The 19984-nt window shown below is 40.6% G+C and overlaps 1 protein-coding gene across 1 annotated transcript in view; it reads left to right on the top strand.

Annotated features, from left to right (window-relative positions):
• Nucleotides 1-19984, top strand: part of LOC124620089 (cohesin subunit SA-3-like) — a 237036-nt gene that overhangs the window by 113913 nt on the left and 103139 nt on the right. The window contains exon 7 of the mRNA XM_047146758.1: nt 6647-6794. Coding sequence (XP_047002714.1) covers nt 6647-6794 — 148 coding nt within the window. The remainder of the gene's footprint in view (nt 1-6646; nt 6795-19984) is intronic.

Raw genomic sequence — 19984 nt, 5'->3', positions numbered from 1 at the left:
TATATCCAGTGTGAAATGTAAATGCAGTTTCATCGGAAATAGTGAACACAGGGTAAGAGTTCTGGGGTCATTGTAATGTTCTGAGGTCACTAAGCTATGTTTTTAGTCAGCATTTTCTCACCAATAAAATTTAATGATGTGTTGTCTCTATATAACAGACAATTCATGCCTATATATACATGCCAAAAGTGGTACAGCGTTGACAAAGAAATGGGCTAAAAAGAGTGTTAAAAGGCCTGAATAAAACTTAGCCACAAATTGTAAATGGGGAATTTTTTATAAATTTTGATCAATGAGCAAAGTGAATAAGGCCAAAAAAAAGAGAGTTGGGGGGGGGGGGGGGTCATTGTAATGTCGGTAGGGAACAATTATACTGTTTACAACAAGCATATTATATGATGATGAGAAATATATTAAATGACTGCTTCTACTTGAATAAGTGTGAGTAATGGAACTGGAACTGTATTTTATCGTTAACGGTTAAGCTTGGATACTTTGATTCGTGTTCATTGGTAGAAAACTAACTTCACTCAAAATTCTGGCTGCCGTTAGCTCCTCAATGGAGAACATCACTTTCAATATCATAAGAATGACATCCATTCAGAGCATGTTCAGCAAAGGTGGAATTGTTCTTTTTCATTCTCCAAATCTTTTCATTTTCAGTCAGTCTAGTAGTAATAGCCCTACCTGAACATCCTGCACATACTTTGCGACACAAATTGCAGGAAATGCTCTAAATTCTGTTCTGTTGTAATGGTGAAATTTTGTCGTTATTCTTGAACAGAATTTATGAAATAGTCTTCGTAATATAAAAAGCTGATGTAGATTTCTTGGATATTAGTGTACTGGCCTAGATAGCTGAAAGCCAGTTTGCAATGAACTGTTAAATAAATGCTGTTGTTGGACATCAGTACTGAGTATTTAAAGTTTTAAAATTTCTGTGTTCCTCCATGTACCAATAGAATTTCCATAAGTGTTAATGAATCAATACTTCACCTGCCAATAATAGTGCTAACTTTAATGTCAAATCTCTGTCCTTCTGTACAAAAAATCCTGTTCCAATACATACTGCTGATGAGTAAAATAAAAATTGTTTACTTTAGGAACAAAATCAAAGGAAAACCCAGGATGGAATAAAGACAATATCATGAGGAGGATAGATTGCTACTCATCACATAGCGGAGATGCTGAATCACAGATAGCCACAACAAAAAGACTGTCAAATAAGTAAGCTTTGGACCAGAAAGGCTTTTGTCAGAATTAGACAACACACACACACACACACACACACACACACACATGACCACCAACTCAAGTAAATGCAACTTACATGCACATGACCACAGTCTCTGGTTGTCAAGGCTGAGCTTGGCTGCCAGAGACTGTGGTCATGTGTGCGAGTTGTGTTAGTGCACTTGTATATGTGTTGTCCATTTCTGATGAAAGCCTTTTTGAGCAAAAGCTTACTTGTTTGACAGTCTTTTTGTTGTGCCTATCTGTGACTCGGCATCTCCGCTATATGGTGAGTAGAACTCTAACCTTTTCATAATATTTACATTGCGAACAGTCAGTTATGTCATTATGTAGGATAATATTAAATTCTTCTATTTTTTGGGCTTTTTATTCCAGTGCCATTAAGCAGTGATCAGTGCAAGTTCAAAATTAAAACATGGCCATACGTGTATAGTTACATCACAGTGTATTGGGATGCTTATTAAAGAAATTAATTGTATACTGCATGAATCTCAATCTATTGTAATACATATTGCCTCACTCTCTTCTATTACCTGGCCATTGCTAGCATTAGATTTTACAGCAGTTTTGAACTGCTATCCTAATCCTTGCTCATCCTGCAAGTGTTGGCCTACACCTCTGCCATGACTGCTACCTAGCAGCAGGACCTTTCTTTCTGTACTCAACTTAGTTTTTGACCTGTCTCTGGAGTTCTCATTTATGGTCCGATGTGCCCTACTTTCTTCCAGAGCTGAATGAGGCTTCTCCCCTCTAACAGGTAACAGGCTATATCTAGTCTTTAGCTCAACATTGCGGAACTATCCAAACTATTCCCTTTTCATCCCTTTCCCGTTACCTTTTCGCACATGACACCTACTTTTTCTGCCTTCAACTGCTCTAACTGAGTTTTCACAGCCTCACTCTCTGACTGAAGGGCAAAAGTTTTTGTTCTGTGATCTTCCTGTCTTTTATACATAACATGGTAGTGTGTCACTAGGAATCCTTTCTTCTGTCCCACTACAACTGTCTAAATGAAACTGCTATACTTGCCAGCAGCCACAAAAAGTTAACTGCTAATAAAGCTCAGTTTAAGAGGAGTTGAAAGGCTTTATTGGTGACCAGACACCTTCTACTCCATTGACAAATTTCTTGGCAGAATCTGTTTATGTATACTTCACCAATAATTTAAAATAACACAAGTATTGTGTAAAATCTGACTTCTGCACACTTTCAGTGTAGTAAAGTGATCACTATAAATAAGTGTTGCAAACTGATTTCCTGTTTCATGATATGAGCTTAAAGAAGTCTACAATAACCTCAGTGTATCATACATTTGCATGTTTGTAACAAGTTTGTTATTATCTCATAAATGAAAATATGTTTGAATTTTCTGGCTTATTTCACATCCGTACTGATTATTTCCCTTAGGATCAATGGAAGGGACGTTAGCATATCTCTTTCCAGCTTCAATTCTGCCAGTACCTCGTCTCCTACCTTCCAAACTTCACAGAAGCTCTTCTGTGAACCTTGCAGAACTAGCACTCCTGGAAGAAAGGATATTGCGGAGACATGGCTTAACCACAACCTGGAGCATGTTTCCAGAATGAGATTTTCACTCTGCGACGGAGTGTACACTGATATGAAACTTCCTGGCAGATTAAAACTGTGTTCCAGACCGAGACTCAAACTCAGAACCTTTGCCTTTCGCAGGCAAGTGCTCTACCCCTGAAGTTTGGAAGGTAGGAGATGGGGTACTGGCAGAATTGAAGCTGTGAGGATGGGTCATAAGGCATGCTTAGGTAACTCAATGGTAGAGCACTTTCCTGTGAAAGGCAAGGTCCTGAGTTCGAGTCTCGGTCCAGCCCACAGTTTTTATCTGCGGCAGGAAGTTTCAAAATTATATGTTACTTAATGGGGGGAGGGGGGGGGGGGGTGAAAAGTTATTTACAACTTGAACAGAAACAAGACTGCACTTCTAGAAGTTGAAGGTCATGAAAGAGAGCCAGCAATTGAAAATGAAATGGACTGTGCTGTAGGCCATCTTACTCAGTCAATATCATGATCAAGCTGTAAAGGAAATTAGGGAAATTTGGAAAGGGGATGCAAGCTGAGTGAGACAAAAAACTTTATTTGCCAATGATGTTGTAGCTATGTATAAGTGGCAAAATATAATGAAATGCAGATGACAATATCTGGAAAAGCTGTTACAAACTGACCATAAATAACAGTGAAACGAGGGTAAAGGAGAGTAGTTGAGTTCAAGTCAGCTGATGCTGGAGAAATTACAGTTAATGGGAAACTGAAAGTTTTCTTATTTGAGCAGCAAAATAATTAACAGTGCCAGAAGTAAAGAAGTAACAAATTGCTGGGTAACAATAGGAAGTTATAAAAAGAGAGACATCAGATATAAATTAATGTGTTACAAAATATTCCCTGAAAGTATTACCCTGGAATTTTGTGCCACATGGCAGTGAAACATGGACGATAAACAGTATGGATAAGAAGAGCATGGAAACTTTCGAAATGTCATGCCAGAGAAGAATGCTGATTATTAGATGGGTAGATCAGGCAAATAGTGAAGAGGCACTAAACCCAATAGAGAAGAAAAATTTATGGTACTGCTTTGCTAAGAAAAAAAAAGACGGGTTGCTAAAACACACACTGAAGCATCAGAGTTACCATGGCAAATGAAGGAAGCTTGTGGAACAAAAATTGTAGTGTAAGGCCAAGCCTTGGCAAAAACTAAGCTGGTTCAGGGAGATGTATGTTGCAATAATCCGAGATGAAAAGACTTGCATGGTATAAACTAGAGGGGAGAGATATCTTTGGACTGAAGACAACAACAACAACAACAACAAAAACAACATGGGGCACACAAGTCGGTTTGTGACAAGCAGGGCACCACATGTTATTCTGGATAGACACTAATCTGCAGACACTGATGTAATATGTGGTGTGCTCAAAGAGGATATGCACTAGGATTGTTGTTGCTCATGTTATTCATTAATGACTTAGAGGATGGTATTATGTAAGTCTCTAGAAAGGTTATAATATAAACGATATTTGTAATTTTGGCGTTTGTGTGACAATGGAAAGGAGGAATTATAATACAGTATGCTGTTCCTCAGTGACACAGTTGTGAAAAACTGAATTTAATGTTTCAGCTTTCTCTCTGTCCTCCTCCATTTTGGTTTAAATATGGTAACAGAATCCCTGAGTAGCTGGCTTGGATCCATTTATGGACTTAACGCAAGACCAAAAATACTTAGAATTCTTCATCAGATTAATTAATAGAATTTTATGTCAAAATTCATTGAACACTTCACACACTTATGCTCATTTTGGCTTATTTCAGTTTTTGTTTGCCAGCAAGGCTATGGCTACATTTAAAGTTCTCTTTCTTTTGGAACAGCTTTCTATCATCACTACTAAGCCACTGCAGTCTTGCTCATCCCTCCGAACTTTGCTCAACACATACCTGTCCAAGACATTTGTACAATACTGTTAAGACTTTTTTTTTTTAATTTTTTCGTATATACACACCATTTTCGGCCATGGAGAATAATATTTAGTGGTGACTGCTCAGGTAATCTGAAGTCTGTTCCCTGTCACACTTAAAAAGCTGAAATATCTTTCTTAACATCCTTTTAATAACAATAGTCAGTGTTACTGTAATGACCTTATCATCACAGATTCCTTGCTCTACGTTAACTGGTTCAAAAAGTTTTGACCTGCTTCTAATCAGGATCCTTATGATGTTACTATTGCATATCACTGCTGTGGCTAACTGCTGAACATACTTGTTTCCATATAACCTGAGTTGAACCTACCAGGAGTCATTGAACGTTTGGGGTGCAAATGGTCTGTCTTAAGAGAACTTACTTAGGAACCATTGGGAATTATTTTTTGGGACAGAAAACACAGATATTATTCTGGCCATTAGGTTATTATTCTGTAGCAATCATGCAGCTCAATTAAACAAACAACAGCTTGTGCATTGGGTGTACTAGCAGTCAGTTTTTCCAAGCTGCACCTGTGAATGAACGGAACAGCAAGAAATCTTAATATATAGAAAATAAATTTTACAGTTATTTGTAGAACACAGATGTAGATAGATACTTAGTTCTATGCTTTTATTTGCTAATTTTATCCAACACCAAACTAATGTATGAGGGGAATTCAAAAACTAAGTTACTTATTATTGTGACAAGCCAAGTAACTTTTAAAAACTGGAGTACATACTATTGATGTTGTTCAATAATATTTATTTAATAGTTCATTATGAAGTGGCTAATGCTAAACAGATAGTCCACACAACCTCAGGGGAAGTTCATAGCTATACAAAGGTTATTTTTCAAAGATTTGTGACATTTTATGACTATATATTGACACAAAAACACGAGCATAATATAATTCACAAAGAAGCTCTGAAAAATGCATCTTATATTACTTTTAATCTTTGAGTGTAAAGTAATATAAAATCTGTTTGTTCTGAGCTTTTTTGTGAATTACATTATACTTGTGTTTCTGTGTCAATATATAGTGGAAAAACATCACATATCTTTGAAAAACAATATCTGCACAACTATGAACTCTTGCTGAAGTAGTGTAGTTGAAAAACAATATCTGCACAACTACGACCTCTTACTGAAGTAGTGTAGACTGTCTGTTTAGTATTAAGTTATCTGATGATGGCCTAGAAAACGTAAAGCCAGTTAATAAGAAACTGTTAAATAAACATTATTGTGAGATATTGGTACTCCATGTTCAATTTTTAATGTGTGTGTGTTCCTCCAAGTACTATGGAATGTTCCATAAATATTATCAACTAGCTTTTATTGGATGCTCATCTGCCCTTCAAAGTGACACTGATAAATGATACTATTTTTTCAACATAGTCACCGTGTTTCTGTAAATGATGGCTGGAACATTTTACGAATCATTCAGTTTTGTGATGATAGAAATCCACACTGTGATCATGGAGCCATTTGGGAGCCACTGTGTGAATGTCCTCTTCGTTGGAAAATCTGCGATTGCTGCAAATCCGTTCCTTGGTTGCTTGAATATGGTCGTCTCTGGTTGGCTTCGGTGGCCTTCCTTTCTGATCAGCATCACCCCTGCTTGTGCAGCATGTGAGTTGTACTGTCTTACATACTTCAACTTTGAAGTGTGTTTCCAATTGCCATTCCATTTCATTAGCACACTATGGTGCATCTGGTAACCATACTGCAGCATAACTATCTCTGCAGAGAACCCAGAACATGTACTCTCTTCTGACAATGCGCCATTCTTGTTGTGTAATGATCATAGAATGAAATGACATCTCTAACTTAGCTTTTTGGTGCACCCTCATACATGTAATATAAAACATAATTTTTATTTGTTTATTAATTTATTAAATTTTATTTTACAGGCCTTCAACATCTTTTGTGAGCTTGTCTACTTTCTACAAGTGTTTTGCAGGAACTATCCCAATCTTTCTAACTTGCTGTATAGACCTGATGGATATGTGGAGGACAGATTAATATATATTTTAAAAGAATGGGTTTTTGCTCTGCCAGGTTAGTTCGATTTTATAAATGTAATAACATATGTTTGATAAATTTGAATGCTAAAGGCAAGAAATTATACAAATGCTGCCAATTACAATTAAAAATGTACTGTTTCTAGTCACAATTTATTTTAGTTCCACTGTGTGTTTCAGAGGTTTAAACCTCCATCATCAGGTGGATTTATATGAATTTTTATAACACACATGTAAAATCCAGGATGGAATGTAACAATATTATGAAAAGGATAGTTGCTATTCACCAAATAGTGGAGATGCTTAGTCACAGACAGCCAAAACAAAAAGACTGTTAGAAAGTTAGCTTTCAGCCAAAAAGACTTTCATTGAAAATAGAACACACACTCACACACATGCATCCGTGCACATGCCCCCCCGCCCCCCCCGCCACCCCACACACACATGCAACTCACATGTGACCACAGTCTCTGGCTGCTAAGGCCATACTGCGGGCAGCTGCACATGACGAGAGAGGCAACTGGGTGGTGGGGTTAAGGAGGAGGTTGGGATGGGGAGGGGGAAGGCTGGCAGGGTAGCAGAGGGGGGTGGTAATGTGATGGAATAGATGGCTGTGTAGTGCTGGGATGGGAACAGTGAAGGGGCTAGATGGGTAAGGACAATGACTAATGAAGGTTGAGGCCAGGAGGGTTATTGGAATGTAGGATGTATACTGGAGAGATATTTCCCACCTGTGCAGTTCAGGAAAGCTGGTGTTGGTGGTAAGGATCCGGATGGCACAGGCTGTGATGCAGTCATCAAAATGAAGAATGTCGTGTTGGGCAATGTGCTCAGTAACAGGGTGGTACAGCTGTTTCTGACCACAGTTTGTTGGTGGCCTCATTTCAGGGCACAACCAGAGGTAGTTGAAACCCTGGCAGAGAATGTGATTCAGTTGCTCCAGTCCTGGATGCTATTGAGTCATGAGAGGACTACTACTCTGTGGTCGGGTGGTGGGACTTTGGGAGGTGGTTGGTGATTGGAGAGGTAAGGCAGTTATCTTTTTATACGAGGTTGGGAGGGTAATTATAGTCTGTGAAGTCCTCAGTGAGACCGTCAATATGTTTCCAAGAGGGATCGCTCGTCATCACAGATGTGACAGCCGTGGGTGGCTAGGCTGTATACTTCTTGGTATGGAATGGGCAGCAGCTGTCGAATTGGTGGTATTGGTGGTTGGTAGGTTTGATGTGTACAGAGGTACAATGTAACCATCATTGAGGTGGAGGTCAACATCGAGGAAAGTGGCTTGTTGGGTTGAATAGGGCCAGGTGAAGCAAATGGGGGAGGAGGCGTTGAGGTTCTGGAGGAATGTGGATAGCATGTCTCCACCCTTGATCCAGATCACAAGGATGTCATCAATGAATCTGATCCAGGTGAGGGGTTTGAGATTCTTTGTGTTTAGGAAGGATTCCTCTATATGTCCCATGAAAAGATTTGCATATAATGGTGCCATGTGGGTGCCCATAGCCATACCCCAGATTTGTTTGTAGGTAATGCCTTCAAAGGTGGAGTAGTTGTGGGTAAGGAACTAGGCAGTCATGGTGACTAGGAAGTAGGTTGTTGGTTTGGAATCTGTCACGTGTGGGGAAATGTAGTGTTCAGTAGTGGTAAGGCCAGGGCATTAGGGATGTTAGTATAAAGGGATGTGGCATCAGTATTGACAATGAGGGCACCATGTGGTAAAGGAACAGGAACTTTGGGGAGTTGTTGGAGAAAATGGTTGATATCTCTTATATAGGCGGGTAGGTTGCAGGTAATAGGCTGAAGCTGTTGGAGATTCTCTCAATGGGTGGCACAGTAGCCAGCTACAATGGGGTGCTGATGGTGGTTGGGTTTATGGACTTAGGAAGCATGTAGAAGATAGGAGTGCATGTAGTGCTAGGGATGTGGAGGGAGATGGACTCTGGGAGAGGTCCTGGAATGGGCCTAAGGATTTCAGGAGAGATTGGAGATCCTGCTGGATTCTTGGCTAGGGTCACAGTGGCAGCATTTGTACATGGATGATTCTGACAGCTGGCGGAATCCTTCCTTCAGGTAATTCATGCCGTTCAAAATAACAGTGGTGGGTCCTTTGTCAGCAGGTAAGACTCTAAGGTCAAGATCAGTTTTTAGATGGTGGATTGCGGTTCTTTCTGTGGATGTAATATTAGTTTGCATGTTGAGGGATTTGAGGAATGATGGTGAGGCAAGGTTCGAGGTTAAGAAATTCAGGAAAGTTAAGAAGGGATGGTTTGGGGGCAGTGCGGGTGGATCATGGTTGGATAGAGGAGTTAACTGAGTAAGGCAGTATTCAACATTGGTCTTTGGTAGAGTCTGATTGGTAGGGTTGGCAGCGACGGACTGTTTCCACTTTAGGGACCGGTAGAAGGAGAAAAAGTCTTTAACCAGTCCTGCATAATTAAATTTGGGAGTGGGGCAAAAGATGAGGCCTTTGGAAAGGATTGATTCTTCTGCAAGGCTAAGACTTTTGGAGGAAAGGTTCATGACTGTGTTTTGGGTCTGTCTAGGTTCTGGATTGTGTTTGGTGGTGGGAGGGAGTATTTGAGGATGGGGTAAATGTAATAGCTCTGCACATCAGGGTTTGTCAACTATGAGGGGACAAGTGGATGTTTTGGAGGTTGCTGTTGAGGTGATGGATAGTGAAGTCCTAGACAGGAGTAGAAAGTGAACAGGGTGGAGAGTTTTTTGAAGTGCTGTTATGCATCTTGCTCTAGTTCCTGGAGGGCAAGAGTTTCAGTGTGTGATTTGGGATCACAAATTTGGGATTGCATAGCAGGAAAATTTTGTTGATGGAGAGAACGTATTGTAAGGTGGTTTGGGCTTGACTGATATGCTTTTGGAGGACTATGTTGGTGAGGATTAAGGATTGGCACAATGTGAACAGATGAAGATCATTGTGGAAGGAAGGTTAGCAGTTGGATATGGGTAATTTGGTGGGAAGGTCATTTAGGGGGGTTTCCATGAGCCAAGCAACAATGCAGGAACAGTATGTGGGACTGGGTTCTACCTATGGATAAGGAAACATTTCTGTATTGACACATGTGGGAGGATCAAAGATCCATGGTGGTAGATACGAAGATGTAAAAATATGTAAATAACATAGAATTACATCCGAAAAAATTTACAAGAATGCAACCAAATTCATGAGAAAAATCACAAAAAGAATGAAAGAGATGAAGTACAGGAAAATAAGATGAAATCTGTTGGAGTTGGCCAATAGTGAAAGGCAAAAACCAACTGAAATTGGCATGAGGACACAATGCGATTTTTTTAAAAAAAGAAAAGAAAGATTGTAATGTGGGTTGCAGGTCTCTGGGTGGATAAGTGTGAAGAAGGGGGACAGCAGATGCGACTAGATTAGGTGAAGTTAGTAGCTGTGAACTGCAATAGAGAGGAGAATGAGTGCTCTGGGGGTGGGGAGGGGTTGGTAGGATGAAATGCAAATTCGTGTGGCACAGGAAAGGTACAGGAAATAACATGCAAAAATATGTGAGGGTGAAGCTAGTTACAGTATATGACATAGCTCCATTCAGTAATTCAAAACTACACTCCAAAGTTGTGCGTTCAATTAATGACTCAACAATTAAAAATTTCAGAGAAAATCTTCAGCAGTTAGACTGGGATGAGATGTACAAGGAACCTGATGCTAATTTAAAATATATATCTTATTTCATGATACACTTGTAAGAGAATTTGAAAACTGTTTCCCCAAGAAAGTAGTCAGATCTAATTATAAGAAACCATGCAAAAAACCTTGGCTTACTAAAGTAATAACAATATCTTGTAACCACAAAAGGGAACTGTATCTAACAAAAAGAAAGAGTAATGAGCCAGAAACAACCAAATATTATAAAAACTACTGTGCTACATTAAGAAAGGTTATTAAAAAGTCCAGAAGCATGTGCATCATGTCTGAGATAAATACCTCTGATAACAAAATCAAAACAATTTGGAATATTATTACAAGGGAGACAGGGCAACCAAGAGTACAGGATGATGGCATCACCATCGAATCGAATGGAAACTTGATAACAAGCCAGAAGTTGAAAACATTTTGAATAATCATTTTTTCAAAATTGTAGAGAAAATAGGATCTAAATGTTCATTAGAAGAAGCAAGGCAGTTAATGGAAGAGGCGTTACCCACACCATTTGACACAACTGAAATTCCACCCACCTCTCCTGCTGAAATTAGGAAGATAATAAACTCTCTCAAGAATAAAAGCTCACATGGAATTGTTGGCATTTCCAGCAGGATAATAAAAGCTTATTCCCAAGAAATAAGTGGGATTGTTAGCCACAATTGTAATAGCGCTCTGAAGCAGGGTATTTTCCCAGATAGACTGAAGTGTGCCATTGTTAAACCACTGCATGAAAAAGGGGATACGTCTGATGCCAACAACTACTGCCCAGTCTCTCTTATGACTGCCTTATCCAAAATTTTTGAAAAAGTAATGTATTGTAGAGTAGCTTCACACCTTTGTAAAAATAAAGTTTTAACAAAATGTCAGTTTGGTTTCCAGAAGGGTTTTTCAATGGAAAATGCTATACACACTTTCACTAATGAAATATTAAATGCTCTGAGTAACCGGAAGTCACCTGTTGGGATTTTTTGTGATCTGTCAAAGGTTTTTGATTGTGTAAATCATGGAATACTCCTAGATAAGCTCAAGTACTGTGGTATCAATGGGACAGTGCTCCAATGGTTTAAATCATACCTAACTGGAAGAGTGCCGAAATTTGAAATAAGCAGTTCACATAATATGCAAAAAATTGGTGATTTCTCAAACTGGGGATCAATCAAGAATGGGGTGCCGCAAGGTTCGGTCTTGGATCCTCTGCTGTTCTTAATATATATTAATGACTTGCCATTCTATATTTATGAAGATGCAAAGCTGGTACTTTTTGCTGATGATACTAGTATAGCTATCACACCCAACAGACAAGAATTAACTTGTGAAATTGTAAACTATGTTTTTCAGAAAATCATTAAGTGGTTCTCTGCAAATGCACTCTCATTAAACTTTGACAAAACACAGTATATACAGTTCCACACAGTAAATGGAATGACACCATTAATAAATATAGACTTCGGTAGCTAATGTAGAATATTCAAAATTTCTAGGTGTATGCATTGATGAGGGATTGAACTGGAAAAAACGCACTGAGGATCTGCTGAAACGTTTGAGTTCAGCTACTTATGCTATTAGGGTCATTGCAAATTTTGGCGATATACATCTCAGTAAATTAGCTTACCACACCTATTTTCATTCTCTGCTTTCGTATGGAATCATGTTCTGGGGTAACTCATCATTGAGTAAAAGAGTGTTCATTGCACAAAAGCGTGTAATCAGAATAATTGCTGGAGCTCATCCAAGATCATCCTGCAGACACTTATTTAAAGAGCTAGATATTTTCACTGTAGCCTCACAATATATATACACTCCTGGAAATTGAAATAAGAACACCGTGAATTCATTGTCCCAGGAAGGGGAAACTTTATTGACACATTCCTGGGGTCAGATACATCACATGATCACACTGACAGAACCACAGGCACATAGACACAGGCAACAGAGCATGCACAATGTCGGCACTAGTACAGTGTATATCCACCTTTCGCAGCAATGCAGGCTGCTATTCTCCCATGGAGACGATCGTAGAGATGCTGGATGTAGTCCTGTGGAACGGCTTGCCATGCCATTTCCACCTGGCGCCTCAGTTGGACCAGCGTTCGTGCTGGACGTGCAGACCGCGTGAGACGACGCTTCATCCAGTCCCAAACATGCTCAATGGGGGACAGATCCGGAGATCTTGCTGGCCAGGGTAGTTGACTTACACCTTCTAGAGCACGTTGGGTGGCACGGGATACATGCGGACGTGCATTGTCCTGTTGGAACAGCAAGTTCCCTTGCCGGTCTAGGAATGGTAGAACGATGGGTTCGATGACGGTTTGGATGTACCGTGCACTATTCAGTGTCCCCTCGACGATCACCAGTGGTGTACGGCCAGTGTAGGAGATCGCTCCCCACACCGTGATGCCGGGTGTTGGCCCTGTGTGCCTCGGCCGTATGCAGTCCTGATTGTGGCGCTCACCTGCACGGCGCCAAACACGCATACGACCATCATTGGCACCAAGGCAGAAGTGACTCTCATCGCTGAAGACGACACGTCTCCATTCGTCCCTCCATTCACGCTTGTCGCGACACCACTGGAGGCGGGCTGCACGATGTTGGGGCGTGAGCGGTAGACGGCCTAACGGTGTGCGGGACCGTAGCCCAGCTTCATGGAGACGGTTGCGAATGGTCCTCGCCGATACCCCAGGAGCAACAGTGTCCCTAATTTGCTGGGAAGTGGCGGTGCGGTCCCCTACGGCACTGCGTAGGATCCTACGGTCTTGGCGTGCATCCGTGCGTCGCTGCGGTCCGGTCCCAGGTCGACGGGCACGTGCACCTTCCGCCGACCACTGGCGACAACATCGATGTACTGTGGAGACCTCACGCCCCACGTGTTGAGCAACTCGGCGGTACGTCCACCCGGCCTCCCGCATGCCGACTATACGCCCTCGCTCAAAGTCCGTCAACTGCACATACGGTTCACGTCCACGCCGTCGCGGCATGCTACCAGTGTTAAAGACTGCGATGGAGCTCCGTATGCCACGGAAAACTGGCTGACACTGACGGCGGCGGTGCACAAATCCTGCGCAGCTAGCGCCATTCGACGGCCAACACCGCGGTTCCTGTTGTGTCCGCTGTGCCGTGCGTGTGATCATTGCTTGTACAGCCCTCTCGCAGTGTCCGGAGCAAGTATGGTGGGTCTGACACACCGGTGTCAATGTGTTCTTTTTTCCATTTCCAGGAGTGTATATTCACTTATGAAATTTGTTATTAACAATCCGAACGAATTCAAAAGTAATAGCAGTGTACATGGCTACAATACTAGGAGAAAGGATGATCTTCACTACTCAAGGTTAAATCTCACTTTGGCTCAGAAGGGGGTAAATTATGCTGCCACGAAAGTCTTTGGTCACTTACCTAATAGCATCAAAAGTCTGACAGATAGCCATATAGCATTTAAAAGGAAATTAAAAGAATTTCTTAATGGCGACTCCTTCTACTCATTAGATGAATTTTTGGATATAGTAAATGGGTATTTTCCCCAACCCCACCAAAAAAAAAATTAAGTGTCATGTAATATTTTGTGTAACGTAATATCTTGTATAGACACCTTTTATTAACCTGACACGTTCCACATCATTACGAAGTGTCGTATTCATGATCTATGGAACAAGTACTAATCTAATCTAATAAGTGGTCAGGTGGAAGTATAGGACTGAGGGTATCAGCGGATGTAATGTGGGACACGAGATGTGGCACCAACAATCAGTGCGGTCTTGTAGCCGTCTGTTGTGCGTGGCCGAGATGATTGATACAGTATGCCTTGTAATTTGAGCATCCAGTGCAGTTCTTAGGGTGACAAGAGAAACACATGAAAGAAGAGAAAGAAGGATGGACACTGAGTATAGCAATGCATTAGAAAATAGTAACAAAGGAAAACAGTATTGGGTCATGGGATGGAAGAAAACACTCCAGGCAGAATCAAACAATGGAAAATCCAGAGTGGAATGTAATGATAGTTGTTGCTCGGCTTGTAGCGGAGATGCTGAGTTACAGACAGGCGCAACAAAAAGACAAAACACACACATGCACGACCACAGTCTCTGACTGCTGAGGCCAGACTGTGAGCAGCAGCACATGATGAGAGAGGCAACCGTGTGTGTGTGTGTGTGTGTGTGTGTGTGTGTGTGTGTGTGTGTGTGGAGGGGGAGGGGGGGTTAAGGAGGAGGCTGGAGCAGGGAGGGGAAGGTATAGGTAGGGCAGTCTGGAGGTTAGATGGGGAGAGGGGGGGGGGGGTAGTGGAAAATGAGAGAAGTAAAAAAGACTGAGGTTGTGTTGGTGGAATAGAGGGAAGTGTAGTAGTGTTGGAATGGGAACAGGGAAGGGACTAGATTGGCTTGGGACAGTGAGTAGCAAAGGTTGGGGCCAGGAGACCTAGATGCAAGACAGGTCCCATATAGCCACCCACCACCACCTACTCCAGTCTGGTCCTTTCAAAGGCAGGGCTATCTTTGAAACCAGTTATGTGATCTACAAGTTAAGCTGCAACCACAGTTCTGCATTCAACATGGGCATGACAACCAACAAGCTGCCCATCAGCATGAATGGCCACTGATAAACTGTGGCCAGAAACAGCTGTACCACCCTGTTGTTCAGCACGCCGCCTAACATGACATTCTTCATTTCAACGACTGCGTCACAGCCTGTGCCACGTGGATCCTTCACACCAACACCATCTTTTCTGAATTGCACAGGTTGGAACTTTCCCTGCAGTGTATCCTACATTCCCGTAACCCCCATGGCCTCAACCTTCATTAGTGACTGTCCTTACCCACTAGACCCTTCCGTGTTCCCATTCCAGCACTACACAGCCATCTATTCCAGCAACACACCTTCAGTCTGTTACTACAAGATGGTGGCAAATAGTAATGGTAAAGTTCTTAGCTTACGTAAAAACTCGTGTTTTGACGGGAAAAGTGTAAAAAACGCAGAAAAGTACTGAAAACCGGAATCACGTGCAAGGAATGTAATAACTCATATCATTTTCGATGTGCAAAAGTGGACTCATCTGTGAGAGAAAATAATGAATTTATAACATGCTGGAACTGTAGTCAGTGCTGCGTTCAGAATTCAGGTAACTATCATAAAGCAAAAATTTGTGAGTGTAGGTGTGAATTCTCTGTACTAGTCGGCGATATGGTAAGTGAAATCCAGAGCCTAAAGGCTGAAGTTACTCTCTTAAATAAGAAGTTGTGTGAATTTGAGCAACAGCGCCTGATGAACGAATGTAGGCCTAAACTAATAACCAAGGAAAGCTTTCCTGCCATCATTACTCAAAACAGGTTTCAAATTCTCGACGAAATAGTGGAACAAGAACAAGTTCAGTCCGTGCAAACTAGAAGTAATCCTTCAAGCAGCAAAAAAACCGTCAGTGATAAGTTCAGAAAACACTAAGTCCCAAACTCGTGTGCAAAACGTGAAACTGAACATAAACAAACTGTTCAAGGGAATGGAATCTGTGAAATTACATGCAAGAAATCATCCCTAGAGAAAAACAGAAGAAATGACGACAATCAGAAACACAAGCAGGGCCGGATTCTATTATACGGAGACAGCCATGGGCGTGAAATAGCGCAAAATATTGCAAATATGCAAGACAACTTTGCAGCGGTAGGCCACATCCAGCCTGGAGCCCCTCTTTCTGCTGTAGTGAAGCTGTGCATGCAGGATTGTGACTCCTTCTCATCCAATGACTGTGTCATTATTATGGGAGGTTCATATGATGTAGCAAGAAATCAAGCAAATGGTGCAATTAGACATATGAAAATGGTACTGGGTAAGTTAAATGACACTAAAACAATTATTGTCAACATTCCACAGAGGCATGATCTTAATAAACAGTGTATTGTGAACCGGGAAGTTCATAAAACAAATGACAGGATTAAAGCCCTATGTAGTAAATTTCAGAATGTGTCTCTAGTAGATGTCAGCTATCTAGAAAGGGAGCTGCACACATCTCATGGTCTGCACATGAACAAAAGAGGCAAAATGATTGTTAGTAGCAAAATTATTGAGGAAGTCAGGCGACATTGTTCTCAAAGTGATGAAAAGAAGTCCATTGCCATGGGGTGGTACAACCCACCTCAACAAAATCTGCCACAACACCAGCCACCGCTGGCAAGCCAGGGAAACTTGTAAAGCCTGCTGGCCTCATTGCTTGTCCAAAATTATCCTCTAAGGTCCAGCAGGTAAAATTCAGCCTTAAAATCATACACCAGAATCTTGGTAGTCGTTGAAATAAGCATAATGATCTAGATGTAATTTCACGGATTGACAAACCCGATATATTAGTTGTAACTGAACATTGGCACAATGAAGCTCTGATTAGCATTAGTCAACCACTGTGTATGAAATTCTGCACAGCCTTCAGTGGAAAAGGCAAGACTGGGGGAGGTGTAGCAATTTTCACTGTAAATGAAAGTAATTTTAATGTTATTGATGTGAGTGCCTTTTGCTTGGAAGGAGTCTCAGAATTTGCTGCAATAAACCTAAAATGGGGTAGAGATAACATAACAGTTATCGGTGTTTACAGGCCACCTGCAGCAAATACAGATACCTTTTTTTGTAAATCTTTCTGACTTGCTTGTATATATAGACACAACATTTTCTGGGCCAAATGGTCATGTAAATATTATAGTTACGGGGGATATAAGTATAGATTTATTAACAAATGCTGTCAGCACCAAAAAGTTACATCGTCTGTGTGATGAATTTAATCTGACCCCACTCATTCGGGAACCCACTAGAGAAATTGGCCATAGTAAAACATGTCTTGACAACATAATAACATACATGACCCACCTATCCCACAGTGCATCGGTTTTAAAACTAGCCATCTCAGATCACCATGCAGTACAGCTTAAATTGGAGCTCCATGAGGCCCCCACTGTCACTACAAAGCAACAGTTTGTAACTAAAAGAATAATGTATAATGACAACATAAATAGACTAAACTGCATGCTAGCACAAATAAAATGGTTTGAAAATAATAGCTTTTCATATGATACCTTTGCTGCTGACTTCTATTACTGCTTTGATACCACATGCCCAGTTGTAATCACAAAAATGAAACAAACAAAAAATATAAACAAAAATATTGGGGTAAATAGTAATGTCACTGAAGCGAGGGAAAAATTAAAACTACTCCACAGTGCAATGCTGAATAATAGAGAGATTCCTGAGGTAAAGGAAGCCTTCAAAATATATCAAGCACACTATAAGAACTTATTCTCACAGACCAGGAGCAACTATGTTGCAAATAAGCTTCAAAACTCACACAACGTAACTGCTGGCATCTGGGCAGTCATAAACAGTTTTAGAACCTGCAATGACAAATCCTGTATGGACTTTACTATTAACCACAATGGTATGCTCATAAAAGACCAACTGGAAATTGCAAATATTTTTAATGAATATTTTTCTTCCATAGGGGAAGCCATAAATGACAAACATAAAAACATGCACTACAGTTTTAAAGATGATACATGTGACCATAGTATATATCTAGCCCCCACAAACTGTGCAGAAATAATGGGCATCATAAGCTCTCTAAAACCCTCTAATTCAGCTGGGCATGATGGCCTAAATACTAATGTTTTAAAAGTCTGTAGCCAAAATGTCTCTGTACCTCTGTCTGCAGCAGTCAACAATATAATAGAATCAGGCACCTTTCCAGACAGACTCAAAATAGCACAGGTAACACCCATTTTTAAGAAAGGTGACAACAACAAAATAGAAAACTCCAGACCAGTCTCAATCCTTCCTGTCTTTTCCAAAATAGTTGAGAAAGTTATATACAACAGGATTATAAACTGTTCGAAAATCAAAATGGATTCGTAAAAGGTAATTCAACTAGCACTGCAGCTGCTCAACTAATTGAAGAGGTGATAGGGGGTATCGAAAGCAAGGAACATGTGGCAGGTGTATACCTAGACCTGGAAAAAGCCTTTGATTGTGTGAACGTTGACATCCTATTAGACAAGCTATGGAAAATGGGCAATAGAGGCGCTGCTTATGACCTAATAAAGTGTTATATGAGCAATAGAAAACAGTTTGTTCTACTTAAAACGGATAGGGGTGTCTACAAATCAGAGATAACGTGCATAAAATATGGTGTGCCCCAGGGCTCGGTGTCGGGCTCCCTTCTGTTCTTGATCTATGTAAATGATATTAAATACTGTACTATAAATTCCAAAATTGTTCTGTATGCCGATAACACGTCCATTGTATGTAAAAAGGAATCATGTAATGAACTAGAGGCTGAGTGCAATAATGCGACAAAAGAAATTGTTCAGTTTTTTAATGAAAGCCACTTAAATGTAAGCACCAGTAAAACATGTTTGATGGAGTTTAACAAAAGTAGTTTGAATAATGAAATTAAATTATACATGGGCAACAAATTGGTAAAGAAAGAGTCTAGTGTAAAATTCCTTGGCATAACAATCCAAAGCAACCTGAAATGGGACACACATATTGACTCCCTAGCAACTAAGTTGTCAAAAAATATATTTGCAATCAGTACTATTAGCAAGTTCTGTAGAGACACCGTAGTCCTAAAGACTGCATACCATGCTCTTTTATCCTCTCACTTGAACTACAGTATTGAAATTTGGGGGGGCAACAACCAAAGCTAATCTAGATAAGCTACTCATTCTTCAAAAAAGGGGTGTGAGAATAATCTGTGGAGCAAAATATAGGGAATCTTGTCACAACTTGTTTCCAAAAACAGCGGTGTTAACTGTTATAAACACACACATTCTAAAAGCCATATTGCTTGTGAAAAGACTGCACCCAAACACTTATTCAGATTTCCACCAGTAAAATACTAGAAATAAAAAAAGATTTTACATTGGCAGCCACAGAACAGCACTTAACGAAAGGGGGCCTCAGTACGCAGGTATAAAATTAGCTAATGCACTGCCTAGTGCAGTCATGGCTCTTCCTACAATTAAACTGAAACATCAACTTAAGAAATTTTTAGTAAAACACCCTTTCTACTCGTTAGAAGGGTACCATACTTATATGAAGAACAACAAATGCTTTGTGAAATTATGTGAATTATTGTAATTTTGTTGTAAATTAATGACGTATTCAGAAGAATGTGTCTTGTGTATTGTACAAATAACTTTAATCATTACTGTTTCTTTGTACACGTGCAGTGTACCATTCGATGTTGAAGAAAGCTATTATTATTATTATTATTATTATTATTCATGTTTCTGCAACCCCACCCCCACCCCTCCCTCCAGCAAACCTCCCAGTTGTTGCCCTAGCTGCTCTACCTTCTATCCACCACATCCCTGTACACTCCCACAAGCAGCAATTTATCGTACCACACTCGTTCCCTGCTGTCCCTTCCCACCGCCGCCTCCCCTTACCCCCTCTACCCGGTTCTCTCTCCCATCATGGACGGCTGCTCGCAGTCTGGCTTAACCAGCCAGACACTGTGATCATGTATGTGTGAGTTGCATTTGTGTGTGTGTGTGTGTGTGTGTGTGTGTGTGTGTGTGTGT

The sequence above is a fragment of the Schistocerca americana genome, chromosome 6 (genome assembly GCF_021461395.2).
Source record: "Schistocerca americana isolate TAMUIC-IGC-003095 chromosome 6, iqSchAmer2.1, whole genome shotgun sequence".
Taxonomy (NCBI): domain Eukaryota; kingdom Metazoa; phylum Arthropoda; class Insecta; order Orthoptera; family Acrididae; genus Schistocerca; species Schistocerca americana.
This window is presented reverse-complemented; position numbering and strand designations above follow the sequence as displayed.